Genomic DNA, 14,660 nt, shown 5'->3' on the forward strand with positions numbered 1-14,660 from the left:
AAAAAAAAAAGGAAGGAATAACGGCCAAATAACTGTTCAGCCTAAGGCAGAGAAGGGAAAAAAAAATCACTACTGTTGCAAGCAGGATGATAAATAACAAAAAATTTTGAGATGCTCAGCCAGCATGACACAGCACTTCTCCATTTCTTATCCTTCTGTAAAGTCCAAGGGAGTTAGTAGGATAGTGGGGAGGGGGTGCAGAAAGGGGGACATAATGTAATTGAACTCAATGGGTTTGTCTCTTGGTGAGTACAGAGTCGAAAAGCAAAACCAAGGCCGAAGTGGGTGAAGGGAAAGATTTATTGCTTGCACAAGAAAGGGTGAACACTGGGCATAGCTCCCAAAGCAGTGTTCCCCTGAGCTTAGTGCCAGTGGAGACTTTATACCAGAGTGCAGAGGATATGCTACAACTGTGTAACAACTGGGCCCAGTCAGGGCACATGTGCAGGCCATCATGTAAGGAATTCAAGGTACCATTACATAGCGAGTTCAATATAACATGCCATTACATGACAAGGTCAAGGTGCCATAACAGGATCAATGCAACATGCCATTCATTACACAGTGAGGTCAAGGAACATGTTATTACATAACAGGTCCATGTTAACTTTTGGACACCTGAAGCTGGAGCAACCTGTGGGGGTCTTGCTGCAACCGTGTAAGTCTCACTGTAGGACAGCAACACTTGCAAAAAATGAGGACATCAACCTCTGAAAAACAGCACATTTAGTTTTCTCCTTGTTCGGAAAACATTTGACAGACTAGGTTAGTTATTGATCAGATTCTCAGTAACTTGCCTGTTTCCCTGTCACAACAGTAGTACTTATTAGATACTCTTGTTTTAGTCAAGTGCTCTTTCATGACTTGGGTATGAAACCGGCTCAACACAAGGTTGACATAAGGGAAGCCATATTGTAGAAAAGAGACCATGTTGTAACTTTGAATGTCCTCTGACTAAGCCAGCTGGATTTGCACCCTCCAGGAGATCCACCTGTTGTCTGGATTTTATGACCCCTCCTAGTGCATATACCTCCCAGCTGTGATAAGACGATAACTTTGTTCTTTTTCGTTCCTTAGGAATGTGATGACCCCCCCAAACAGAGAGTCTATGCTGATAGCCATCATCAATGACTGCTGAAAGATCTGCTGTGGCAACTCTGGGTCTGTAACACCAGAGGGTCAACATTCCTAACCCCTCCCCTATGACCCACTGGCCTATATAACTGCTTCAAGATTCTGTGCCCCCCTGAAGATGGTTCTTTTGGACATTAGTCAGCCATCTTCCCTCTTGCTGGCAAGCTGTAATAAAATGCCCTTTCTCTGCCACCATCTTGCCTCTTGACAATTAGCTTTTATCTCATGGTGAGCAGATTGTGCCCATTGTGTGCTAACAGGTATACAGAGATGGATGTGACCCAAACCCTACAATCCAGAAAGTCAGTCTAGCAAGATGAGGCAGACATCTAAACAAATAAAATAGCTTAAAACTCTTTTGCCTATACAGGCTGTTTTTTGGTCACAAAGGAGGGAACGGTCACTTCTGTGGATGAGACAAGGTCAAGAACAGTTTCAGAGGCAGTAATGCTTCAGCTGAGTCTTTAAAGAAGTTTTCTCTTGGCCAACTAGGAGGGAACAGATTCTTCAGACAGCTTGAAACCACTACACACAATTCTGAATATTACAATCAAGGAACAAGGAAAAGTTACAGTAATAATAGTAGCTAACACTTATAATGTATAACAAGAAGAGTGCTAAACAAGCTACAGAGATGACTTCAACAAAAAATTATAGTATTTCCATTTTACAGGTGAGAAAAGCGAGGGCAACGGATTAAGACTCTTGCCTGAAGGCCACGCATAAAATGACAGTGAGTTTTAACTCAGGAAATTGACTACAGAGCCCTAGTTTTTTTAACCACAAACCAGAGGAGTGACATGATCAGATTTCAGCGAGATTTCTTCCAGACATAGTGAAAGGGACGGATGGGAGATGGAAAGCAACAATTCTGTTATCAGAACAATAAAGGAGGCTATCTAAGCAGTGACGGTTACTGAGGATCAGCACTAGGGCAGAGGTTGCGGAGACTGGGGCAGAATATTTGAGAAATATTTGGGCAGACAGCTCTCGGGGCTTGGTATGGTTAGACGTCGTCCTCCGTGGGCAGCAGCGAGGACTCTTACTCTGGTTTGGGCTTTGGGGGCAAGGCCCGCAGGGGGCCCCCTCAGAGATCCCGGATTATCGGAGGCGTTTGAGCTTGGAGGCGGTCAAGAGGTTCCCGCCCCGACCGCAGCCTGCAGAGAGTGGGATGGCTATCTTCGGCGCCGGAGCGCGCCCCACCGCCAGGGTAAGCGCTGAGTCATTCCGGCGGGGCGCGATGGGTAGGGTCGGGGCGGAGCTCGAGCCAAATCCCCCTCCCCTCTCCCCCTTCCGTACCCCCGGCCCGCTCTGACTCTCGCGAGAGCCGTGTAGGCTATAAAAGCAGCGCCTCGCGCGTGCTTCGCGCATCGTCTTCCTGCCTGGCCTTGTTGGTTTGTGCCTCCGAGCTGGTGAGTGTGTGTGGGTAGCGCGGCCTTGCCTGAGCAAAGCGCCCCACTCCCCGCTGGGCGCTTTTTCCTCCTCCTCCCTGAGGCCTGCCTGGCTCACCTAGGGGCGGTATGATGGGGTAGGCGCCCCGGCGAGGCCTGGCGCTCGAGTGGTTGGGAGGTACGCGCGCCTTCACGTGCCCCCGCCTTTTGTGGGTGCGGGGACCTGATTGAACCCCGAGGCTAACGTCGACTCAAGTCGTCTTTTTCCCCGGCAACCCTGGCAGAGGGCGCTGATTGGCTTGGAGTCGCAGCAGGGTCTGCTGGTGGTGGTGGTGGGGTCCTCTGGACTAGTCTTTTGTCGGGCGGGGCGTGACGGGTTCAGGAAGTTTCTAGAATGGATCTGGAAATTGATCTGAGGCTAACTCGTGTGTTGTGTGGCAAGGGTAGATGCTGTTCCCTGTCCTGAGCCGTAACTAGCTGGAGCTTCGGATTCCCTTCCCTGTCGTTTTCCCACTTTCCCACTTGGGGTTTGTGGTGATCCCCAATGCCCTGGTGAAGACTGCAGACTCTTTTTTGCTGGTGCTTTCCGAAGTGCTAGGGTGGGGGTGATGATGGGAGTGGCGGGAGAGTACCTGAAGTGGAGTTCGGGGGCGTGGCTTTCCCCAGGGAAATTCTTGGGCAGACCCCTTAAGGGCGCCCACACCGGCTGAAAGTCCACCAGCCTTTCCCAATTGGTCGGACTTTAGTGATGTGGGGGAAACAGCTTGAAAAGCAAGTTGGGGCAAGGCGGCCGTTTGTGTTAGGGTCACACCCTATGTTTCGTTGCCCAGTTGTAGCGTGCCTTACTGCTTGGTTTTTGTTGCTGTTATTGAAGATGTTAAGCAGTAAAAAGTTTGCGTTGATCGGTTCTCGCAACGTTTCTTTTGGTTGTGGTGATATATATGAAACAAATCCTTTGGGACTTGTAACATTAGCTTCTTGGGGTTTTCAAACCCGTAGGTTACTAGGTTAAATCTTAACTCCTTATCTTGGTGTTGACCTGGTGAATCCAGTGTAGTATTGCTTTTTTAGCGATAAATCGACTCTTGTTCTACTTATTATTGCAACGGGATCTTGGCCCTGAGGTCAGGAACCTTTTTTTTTTTTTATTTTAAAGATTGGCACCTGAGCTAACAACTGTTGCCAATCTTTTTTTTTTCTCCTGCTTTTTTCCTCCCCAAATCTCCGCAGTGTGTAGTTGTATATTTCAGTTGTGGGTCCTTCTAGTTGTGACATGTGGGATGCGCCCTCACCATGGCCTGATGTGTGGTGCCACACCCACGCCCAGGATCTGCACCGGGTGAACCCTGGCCCACAGAAGCACAGCGTGTGAACTTAGCCACTTGGCCACGGGCCGGCCCCAGAAACCCATTTTTGAAAGGACTTCTAGGCTTTTAGCACAGGACTTAAAGATTGGAAATTGAGCAGAGGCCTGAATCCTGATCTTGCTTGTTAAAAAGTTGGATTGACTTTATAGTATGTGCTGTCTTGGGCAAATCTTCCTGGAAAAAGATTGTGCACCTCCCAAGTTTTAAAGGCAGATGGAGGCGCAGAAGGGCAACATGGTTGCTTGTGGGAGTCAGGTGTTGGTGGCATTGTGCGTTTGGGTTCAGTTTTGAGAGTCCACAGTCATTCCCCCCCAATAATAAAAATACAGAAGAAAATGCCATTGCACAGATGATGGTTCAGGAAGAGTAATAGAGATTACTTCAATTTATAAAGAAATTACTGTTTTTAAATGAAAAGAAAAGCTGAGATTCAGAGGTATATAATCTGTTTTTGTTTCAGAAATTGGGAAGTTCAGCTTAGGCTTCTTACTAACGTAAAGGTTATATATTCAGGGCCACTGAACAATTCCTTTTTTCTACCACTTACTGTCTAAGTAGTTGGAGGGCGTTGGTTATCTAGAAGAATAAGGCTTGCTTCTAATTTATTTTACGTTTTTCAGCAGATAGCAAGATGTCTTCAGGAAATGCCAAAATTGGGTACCCTGCCCCCAACTTTAAAGCCACTGCTGTTATGCCAGATGGTCAGTTCAAAGATATCAGCTTAGCTGACTACAAAGGTAAGAGTAATTACATTAGCTTCATTAAAATGGAATTATTTTACATTCTAGGGATGGCTTGTTTGATTTTTCTCTCTGTTATGTTTGATTGTAGAATGCTTTATATCTTCCAGGTTAAGGTCTTTAAGGGTGGGAGGCTGTTGCCTTCATGTTGAAGTGAAGTGATTATCAACAGTGATCACAGATCACTAGGCTAGATATCCTAGGTCCAGACTGCTTGTGGAGAAAGCACATGCTTTCTTATGCCCGGGCATATTAGCTCACTTATTTTCTCAATGCTCCTCCTTAGTTGTATTATTGGTGACATTCTCATGATCTCTGTGAGAGGCTTTCACCAGTTTAAAGTCTCAGAGCTCAAGTCTTTGGAGCTGTGACACTGCTTGTTCAGTTCAGTTTGTCACTGAACTGTCACACCTGCTGTATTATTAGGCAGAGGGCCTAGGCACATTCCCTTGACAACTGTTTTGTCCCCAGAGAAGAGATGACGTCACAGTTGGAACCAGTTTCCTTTCTGTTAGTTTCATGCAGACACTTGGCAAGTTCTAATGAAGGTTTTCCTTTCCTTGCCTAAAGCATTCCCAGAACAGCTAGGTCTTGTGGGACAGTTGAGGATGTAGATTTCTTAGAATGCAAACTTGAAACTCAGGTGTCCAGTGTACCTTCCTTAGTGGTGTAGTAATCAGTTCCTGGAGTCACCTTTTGGGTAGAACGGGTGACTGGGTTTACTGACACATCACACTTGCTGGTTGGAATGAGAGCAGGTAAGTGGGGCCCTTTGGAGGGAACCTCCTCCTCACAAACAAGGTAAGTAAGTCGCACCCTAGAGAGGTGACTCTGGCCCAAGGGTAGAGGCACTAGGTTTAAGAAGAGCTGCTCTCTGCCCTCCAGGGCTTGACCTGCTGTGGCTTCCAAGTGCTTGTTAGGCAAAAGCCCTGGAGAGGTTGTTTAGATGAGTTTCCACTGATTTGGTTTTCAAAGTGAATGTCAAAAGGAGCAGCCTGTTTTGACTTTCAAACATGGCTGTTACCTGGAAATAAGTGAATCTTTGGAATTGTTCCAGTAGCTCAGCCCCTTAGGTAGGGTGAGAGTCTGCCTGGCTAGTTGAAGATGTACTCCATTTGGTAATGTGAGTGACTTCAGTAAAATTTCAACTACAGGGCTGGCCCCGTGGTCAAGTGGTTAAAGTTCCATGCACTCTGCTTTGGTGGCCTGGGGTTGTCAGGTTTAGATCCAGGGTGTGGACCTCTGCCACTCATCAGCCATGCTCTGGAGGCATCCCAGATTACAAAGTAGAGGAAGACTTGCACAGATGTCAGCTTAGGGCTGTTCTTCCTCAAGCAAAAAAAAAAAGGAGGATTGGCAACCAATGTTAGCTCAGGGCAAATCTTCCCCACCAAAACAAAAAAAAAATTTCAACTAGAAGTCGTTATCTACTGGAGTTTTGGAACTTTTGCCTTAGGAGATTTTTCTTTTCTTGTCCTATCAGGGTTGTTAGGAACATCTTTGTGCTGATTCAGGTGCTCATTTAAACCTTACCTGTCCCCAAACTGTGGCTCATTGTGGAAGAAGTGCAAAGGCTCTAATTTCGTGTTGGTATCTTTGTGCCTTGTAGCAGAGAATCCAGCAATTCAGCTCTTTCTGGGCACTGATTGTAAGCATTGGCATTAGGCTATCCAGTAAATAATTGCCTCCTTGCTTTTGCCTTTCTTCACTGGGGAACTTGGTGTTTGTGCTAATTTTAACTACCCAGAGAAGATCAAAATTAGACTGAACAGTTTATTCTGTAGTTGGCTGCTAATATGGAAGCTGGAAAATAAAGCATGGAACTGGAAGGAACTTTTTTTCACGCATCCTCCTGCTGCAAGAGGTTCTGAAAGCAACTGTTAAGAGACCTGTCTTGAGCATCTTGGCATTTAGCAGTCGTTCTGTCTGCCGTCAACTTCAGCTGCCGTAGGAAAATGTTCTTAGGTTTTCAGTGTCTCTAAAGCAAGGAAATCTGTTTCAGATACTAGCTTGAGTGGCTAGACCTGTGGCTGAGTGGTTAAGTTCGTGTGCTCCATTTCGGCGGCCCAGGGTTTCACTGGTTTTTGGATCCTTAGCTCAGACATGGCACCTCTCATCAGGCCATGTTGAGATGGCATCCCACATGCCACAACTAGAAGGACCCACAACTAAAAATACACGACTATGTACCCAGAGGGCTTTGGGAGAAAAAGGAAAAATAAAATCTTAAAAAAAAAAAAAAAAAAAAACTAACTTGAAACTTTTTTTTCCCCAGGAAAGTATGTCGTGTTCTTCTTTTACCCTCTTGACTTCACCTTTGTGTGCCCCACGGAGATCATTGCTTTCAGTGATAGGGCAGAAGAATTCAAGAAACTCAACTGCCAAGTGATTGGAGCTTCTGTTGATTCTCACTTCTGTCACCTGGCTTGGTAAATCTCTTGGTCCATTTGGCATATTTTTTAACTAATCAGCAGCTTTGATAATAAACTGTGTCAGGTATTGGCTCCTGGCTCCTCATGGAAGGGAAGTGCAAAGGCTCTGACTTCCTCTTGATGCGCTCTTGTTACCTGGCAGCAGAGGAAAAGCGGCTTGGGTTGCAGCTGAGTGTACCCTGGTGACCCTAACTGTGCTCAGCCGTTCACTTTACTGTTGGAAAAAGTTTGAAGTTTTTTTGGGGAAGTTAGATTAGGAATGTTGGAAAAGGGGAAGGAATAGATAGTTAATGCTTTTGCTACACAAGAATTTGAATGTAACTCTGTGTGTGCTTTTTGCTGTAGGATCAACACACCCAAGAAACAAGGAGGACTGGGACCCATGAACATTCCCTTGGTGTCCGACCCAAAGCGCACCATTGCTCAGGACTATGGGGTCTTAAAGGCTGATGAAGGCATCTCATTCAGGTATATACCTCCTTAGGGGGCTGAGATTCATCAGGAGAATTACCTAGTTTGCCGAGGACCTTTAATTTGGAGAAAGGTAGAGCCCTGATTTATAGACTCCTTTCTCATTTCATTCTTTTTTCCCCAGTTGTATTGAGAAATAATTCACATACATCATTGTATAAGTTTAAGGTGTACAACATGATGGTCTCATTTCTTTCCTTTTTTTTTTTGGTGAGGAAGACTCACCGTGATCTAACCTCCACTGCCAATCTTCGTATTTTTCTCTTGAGGAAGATTAGACCTGAGCTAACATCTGTGCCAGTCTTTGTCTGTTTTATATGTGGGTTGCTGCCTCGGCATATGATGAGTGGTGTAGGTCCATGCCTGGGATCCGAGCCCATGATCCCGGGATGCGGAAGCAGAGCTCTCCGAACTTAACCACTACGCCATGGGGCCGGCCCCTCATTTCATTCTGTACGCTGGGGCCTCTTCACTATGGGCAAGGCCAGTGCAAGTCTGGGAAACCAGCCCATTTCCATTGCTTCTCTATTCTAACAAAGTGGTTTCTAAACCTGTACTGCCTCTTCTTCAAATCTTCAATCTTTTTCCCAGGGGCCTCTTTATCATTGATGATAAAGGTATCCTTCGGCAGATCACTGTGAATGACCTTCCTGTTGGCCGCTCTGTGGATGAGACTCTGAGACTCGTTCAGGCCTTCCAGTTCACTGACAAACATGGGGAAGGTAAGCTAATCTGCCTGGTAGCAGGACAACAGAATAGTAGGGTGGGAAAGATGGTAGGAACTAAATCTGCTCAGTAAGAAAAGAGTGATTATGTCTCTTCAATAAATTAAAGTTTCTGGATTATAGTGGGTTGGAGGGGTGGGGTAATGGAAAAGCTCCGGGAGGAGAATATAAAGGCTTTTTGTTCTAATGGCATATTCCCAGCTTCTGCCCTGCTCATTTAGAATCACTCATTGCTGCAGATTTAACTTATTGAAGATTAAACTTATTAAAGGAGTGTAGGGAGATCTCATAGGTGTATAAAGGCAAAACAAAAGTTCAAAGGGAAAACAAAAAGGTCACTTCTAGAGATAAAACCTGCCATTCTTGACAAGTGTTTATTGGGAGAAGAGCTTAATCCCTCTCGTCCTTATTTGTTTTATTGGGGTTTTAAAAAATAAAGATTATATATGACCAGTTTTGAAATTTAGAAAATAAAATAGCACTAAGATAACTTACCGAAGACAATAGGCAGATACAGCTAATACAGTTCTATCTTTTAAAAGTCCATAGTTAGACATTGTGGTTGCTGTGTTTGTAGGACTTAACAGTCACCAAATACTAAATTGTATAAATGTTTATTGTAAAAACTTTAAGTAGGGGGAAGGGTTCGGGCTAGAAGGTTTCAGATAAAATGTCAAGGTTCTTCGTTAGAAGTTTCAGGGTCAAAGATAATGTTTTTGTAAGTATGTCCTTGTAAAATCTAAACATGACTGAGCAGATGCAACTTTATGGTGTTTATCCAGCATTTGCTAGAGTGTAGGCCCTTCTTTTCCTATTGCTCCACCACTAGTACTTCTCTCCTGGTGTATTCTCATTGCAGTGTTGTGATAAAGTACTGAACGGCTTGATCCCAGGTTTTGAGTTTGAAAGACTATGGCTTTTTGGCTTTGTCCCCCCCCCCCGCAGCCCCCCTCCCCAGCCCCGAGTGTAGTAGTTAACTAGAATGAGACAGCCTTATCCCAACTGAGTTAAAGGATTGAGCTCCTGAGGCAGCAGGTGCTGGGTATGTGGGGAAACAAAATCTTAGATCCCCCTACCCGCCCAAGCTTAATGTAATTGAGGACAAGATAGTTAAGTGCTATTAATAGATTAAGTGCTGTTGATAGCAGATCAAATGTACAGGAGGATTTGGACAAATTTCTTGTCTTACTACACCTTTTTCTCTTTCTCTAGCGTATTAAGTAGTTCTCACTCCCTTTCTACAGCCCATTTCAGCTCTGATCTTGTGATTTAAAGAATTGGAAGTTGCTAGAGTGAATTAGTGGTTTCTGTTTGGGGGACCCAAAAGTGCTACTAGCTTAGCTAGAGTGGAAGGCTAATAGGAATCAGTGAGCATTGATACCAGAAGGCACTACTCACAGAAGCATGTGTGGGCTTTACCCTGGTGGATTGAAGGAGCAGACAGCTGCTGAGACTGCCCCCTAGTGGGGGGTGAGGTTCAGCGTGAAGTCTCTAGGAGCTGGGGAGGGGCCAGGTCAGCCCTTTACTGGACTTTCCTGGGACCTTGCATATATATAGGCTAGACTCTTGAACCCAAGCTCTTATAACTCTCTGAAGCTTGCTTCTTCAGACTCTGTCTCTGTTGGTCTCTGCTGCTTCCCATCCCACCAAAGAGGCACAGCTTTCTGTGTGCAGCCTTTTATGGCTTATAATATGACAGTTACCATTTGAGAGCCTGTGAATACTAAGCACTTTACACGTGTTGTTTATTTGACAAATAACCCTACATTTTTTTTTTTTTTTGAGGAAGACCAGCCCTGAGCTAACATCTGCCAATCTTCCTCTTTTTGCTGAGGAAGACTGGCCCTGCGCTAAAATTTGTGCCCATCTTCCTCTACTTTATATGTGGGATGCCTACCACAGCATGGCTTGCCAAGTGGTCGGTGCCGTATCTGCACCTGGGATCCGCACTGGTGAACCCTGGGCTGCCAAAGTGGAATGTGCGCACTTAACTGCTGCGCCACCAGGCCAGCCCTTATTTTTTTTTGAATTGAGATATAATTGACTTAAGATTTTACGAGTTTTAGGTGTGCAACATAATGATTTGATATCTGTATATCCTGCCTTCTTATTTTAAGGACCAATAAACCAATACTTACCAGCACTTATTCATAGTAAATGTTGGAACTGGGATCCAAATTCAAAGCCGTCCTTTTTTTAGGTAATTAAAATGCTGAAAAAGTCATTGTTTAGGGCCTTCTGTGTTGGGTAAGTTGTTTCTCTCATACTGAGGTTGCCATGGCTGCTATCTTCTCCTTGGAGAGTTATGGTACTTCAGCTGCACTTGAAGCTGGTTTATGTGGGACTCAGCCAGTTCTCCTGGGCTCCATATTGATTCTGAAAAAGCAACACTGTTGGATATGAGTGAAACAGACAAGTGTAGACCTTTCTGTCCTGTCACTAATTACTAGTATAGTCTTAAGTACCATGAGGCCTTAGTGCCAAGGGACTAAGTTGGCAAGGTCGGTCTTTCTGGTTCATTATTCCTCCTATCTTTGTGTTGTGATTTATAATTGGGCCATTGTAAAGCTTCATGTTTTCTTCCTAGACAGAGTGTCTTTCTGGTCCCCTTTTAGCACCTACTGCCAAACTTCTGGCTGGCTCGGGCTTGGTCTTTGCTTGCGTGCTTCTCTTTGTTCTCTGCATCTTGTGTATACTTAGGACCTGTGTTTTAACCTTTTGGTGCCAATAACTATGTAATAATCTAATGGAGATTTTGGGGAAGGAATGGCAGCCAGGTCTGCCATTTAATGCTTATTCATCCATACCTTGTTCCCAGACAGCTGGTTGCAGTCTGGCATCTGAGGCTATGACATCCTTCGACCAAAAGGGGCTTCCTCTCTCTCGCTTGAGCAAGTGAGACTTTTGCTGCTCCATTACTGGACTTTGGTGACTTTGTGTCTCCTAGAAGACAAATAGCAAATGGAAGTGGAAAATCAGAGATTGATCTCCTTGCCTCATTTTCCTCAGCTTCACCCAAGGAACGTTTGGCAGCTTAGGATTGTAGGGAAAGGTTGAAGGCTATGCTTCCTGTGTCCGTGTGTGAAACAGTCAAACGCAGACCTTTTGCTTACGTAGGGGTAGAAGGGAGTTACTTAGTGAAACAAGCAGGGCTTTCTGTGGCGCTCCTTACTGCTTTGTATTTCAGGGTAGCCAGTTAAAGAACACTGAGGAGGCAGATTGTTTGCTGCCTTCAGATCTCTTGAAGGGCTGCCAGAGGGCGGAGCAGCTTAGTGTTGTGGGTTTACACAGTCCTAGCTTATTTAGGTTAATTTTTTCTTGGGTGTAGACGCAAGTCATTTTTTTAAGGTTTTTTTTTTTATGAGGAAGATTCGCCCTGAGCTAACATCTGTGCTCATTTTCCTCTAGTTTGTATGTGAGTTGCCACCACAACATGGCTTGATAAGCAGTGTGTGGGTCTCCACTGGGATCTGAACCTGTGAACCCCAGACCGCCAAAGTGGAGTGTGCAAACTTAACCACTGTGCCACTGGGCCAGCCCCTCCTTTGCCCACTTTTGAAATGGGTTGTATTTGTATAGAAGGGGATATTGATATATCGCATATCAGCTACATGATTTGAAAATGTTTTCTCCTACTCTGTGAGTTGTCTTCACTTTTTTTTTGGTGAGGAAGATTCACCCTGAACTAACATCTCTTGTCAATCCTCCTCTTTTTTTGCTTGAGGAAGATTAGCCCTGAGCAAACATCTGTGCCACTCTTCTTCTACTTTGTATGTTGGATGCCTCCACAGCATGGCTGATGAGTGGAGTGGGTCTGCGCCCGGGATCTGAACCTGTGAACCCTGGGCCGCTGAAGCAGAGCACATGGAACTTGTTCACGGGGCCAGCCCCATTCACTCTTTTGATTGTGTCCTTTGATGTACAGAAGTTCTTAATTTTGATCAAGTCCAGTTTGTTTTTTATTATTGCTTGTGCTTACAGTATCATATCTAAGAATATATTTTCAAATCCAAGGTCGTGAAGTTTTACCTTCTATGTTTTCTTCAAAGTTTTAGCTCTCATGTTTAGGATGTTGATCCATTTTTGAGTTAACTTCTTGTATATGGTATGAAGTAGGGGTCCAGCTTCATTTTACATGTGGAAATCCAGCTGTTCCAGCACCATTTGTTGCAAAACATTTATTTTTATTTTTTCATTTAATTCTTTTTAGATTGGCACCTGAGCTAACATCTGTGGCCGATCTTTTTTTTTTCTATCTTCTCCACAAAGACTTCAGTACATAGTTGTATATTCTAGTTGTAGGTCCTTCTGGCTCTGTATGTGGGACACCGCCTCAGTCAGCATGGCTTGATGAGTGGTGCCATGGCCACACGCCGGATCCGAACTGGTGAAACCCTGGGCTGCCGAAGTGCAGCATGCAAACTTAACCACTCAGCCGTGGGGCTGGCCCCGAAAAACATTTATTTATTTATTTTTTTAGATTTTTTTTTCCCCTTATTCTCCCCAAAGCCCCCCAGTACATAGCTGTATATTCTTCGTTGTGGGTCCTTCTAGTTGTGGCATGTGGGATGCTGCCTCAGCGTGGCCTGATGAGCAGTGCCATGTCCGCGCCCAGGATTCGAACCAATGAAACACTGGGCCGCCTGCAGCGGAGCGCGCGAACTTAACCACTTGGCCACGGGGCCAGCCCCAAAACATTTATTTTTAAAAGGATGTATTTGAAGCATACGTAAAATTATAGAGAACATATGAATGCCCATTTACTTATCTACTGTTAACAAACCTTAATATTTTGCCATATATGCTTTAGACAGATGATTTTTAGAACAAAGTATACAATTGAAGTTGTTACTTAATTTCTTTAAATTTCAAGTGCTGCATGAATAAATTAGGTAGAATAGTATTAGGGCTGTGGTGAGGATTAAATTATATGTTTGTAGTTAGCCTTCCACTAAAAGACTGAATGATCTTAAACTATAGGGTATGCTTCTTGGTGCCGCGGAGTGTTGAGGCTGTTTAAGGCTCAGTTTTGGTCTTGAGGCATCATTTGTCTGTGGGAGGAGAGTGGGCCTCACCACTGAGCAGGTTATCAATTAGTGGTATCTTTCTTTTGCAGTGTGCCCAGCTGGCTGGAAGCCTGGCAGTGATACCATCAAGCCTGATGTCCAGAAGAGCAAAGAATATTTCTCGAAGCAGAAATGAGTGCTGGGCCATTTTAGGGCCAGGCTGCAGTGGGCAGCCATGAAAACAAAACTTCTTTTATTGTACTATTGTCATGCTTAAAATAACAAGGCCTTAGACTCAGCCCAGATGTGATATGGGACAGGACAGGCCTTTCCTGCAGGGGTTGGGGAGGCCAGCCTGCTTTCCTCTGGAGGGAATGGCCCGAGTTGTGCTGTGGGGCAGGCCAACTGATGTGTACAGTACTGGGGCATCACTTTTGTAGTTTCTATTAAACTTGAACTGAGACCTTGTTGATTCTTCATTTTAGGGGGCCTTAGCCTTTGATTTTAAGAGGAATTTACTCTGTTTTCCTTTTTTTTTTGAGGAAGATTAGCCCTGAGCTAACATCTGTGCCCATCTTCCTCTACTTTATATGTGGGATGCCTGCCACAGCATGGCTTGATGAGCAATGTGTAGGTCTGCACCCAGGGTCTGAACTGGCGAATCCTGGGCTGCTGAAGCGGAACGTGCAAACTTAACTGCTGTGCCACCAGGCTTCCCTCTGTTTTTCCCTCTTTTAGGGGAAAATGAGTAGTGAGAGCTGCCTCAGAATCAGGAAATTACATTGAGGGGAAATGCAAGTAGATACAGGGAATGGAGCTAAACCAAGATGTTAACATTTTGTTTCACCGTATATGTGAGGGAGCTCTAGTGTTGGCCAAGGCACTGCAATTTATGCTATAGGCTGGGTTGTAGGTTAAGGCCCCAGTGAGATTACATTTACCTTTACACTATTGGGAGGACTGCGTGAGAATCTGAAGCTTGGCCTCTTCTAATAAATGTCTGGTACTGGCTCTGTAAAAGATCAAAATTAGAGGTTTCTCTACCTTTGGAACTCAAAGTGGGAGGGGGAGACTTCTGGTATCAAAAGGACAGTGCTGAGTGCTTCTCGATTTCCTTGGGTTTGGGCACTGATTTGAGGGTAGTCTTGTTTTGCCCCTCATTCATATCATTGTTCTGAGTAAGGGTGTTGCAGGGGAGAAGGTGGGTTCCTCCTGGGCCCTTAGGCTAGGGAAGATTCAGAACTAAGGACCCTGTGTATTATGTGCCCTTCCAGACGCTTGCCTTTATCAGCTACCCCAGCCTTCCCACCCCTCCAGTATTCAGTCAAGACCTCTGAGCAGCAGTATGGGATTTCCAGCGTCTTCAATAACAGCAGCCTACGCACGCTTACTAT

General features: G+C 45.0%; 1 protein-coding gene across 4 annotated transcripts; it reads left to right on the top strand.

Moving 5' to 3' along the window:
- The first annotated feature begins 288 nt into the window (after nucleotides 1-288).
- Nucleotides 289-13,729, top strand: PRDX1 (peroxiredoxin 1). Of its 4 annotated transcripts, none has more exons than XM_008521572.2 (6): nucleotides 289-2,344; nucleotides 4,513-4,629; nucleotides 6,908-7,061; nucleotides 7,410-7,532; nucleotides 8,127-8,257; nucleotides 13,377-13,729. In XM_008521572.2, the coding sequence occupies exons 1-6, from the start codon at nucleotides 2,137-2,139 to the stop codon at nucleotides 13,460-13,462; spliced, it is 819 nt and encodes a 272-aa protein (XP_008519794.1). In that variant the 5' UTR covers nucleotides 289-2,136; the 3' UTR covers nucleotides 13,463-13,729. The 4 variants fall into 4 exon arrangements, with proteins under 4 accessions (XP_008519794.1, XP_008519795.1, XP_008519797.1 ...); XM_008521573.2 differs by having other exon boundaries at nucleotides 4,516-4,629; XM_008521575.2 differs by having other exon boundaries at nucleotides 2,321-2,546.
- Nucleotides 13,730-14,660: the final 931 nt, after the last annotated feature.

The sequence above is a fragment of the Equus przewalskii genome, chromosome 2 (genome assembly GCF_037783145.1).
Source record: "Equus przewalskii isolate Varuska chromosome 2, EquPr2, whole genome shotgun sequence".
NCBI lineage: Eukaryota > Metazoa > Chordata > Mammalia > Perissodactyla > Equidae > Equus > Equus przewalskii.

Coding starts and splice junctions, on each gene's coding strand:
- PRDX1 (XM_008521572.2), top strand. CDS start 2,137: ATGGTTAGACGTCGTCCTCCGTGGGCAGCAGCGAGGACTCTTACTCTG. Junction 7,062..7,409: donor CACTTCTGTCACCTGGCTTG/GTAAATCTCTTG, acceptor TTTTTGCTGTAG/GATCAACACACCCAAGAAAC. Junction 8,258..13,376: donor CACTGACAAACATGGGGAAG/GTAAGCTAATCT, acceptor TTTCTTTTGCAG/TGTGCCCAGCTGGCTGGAAG.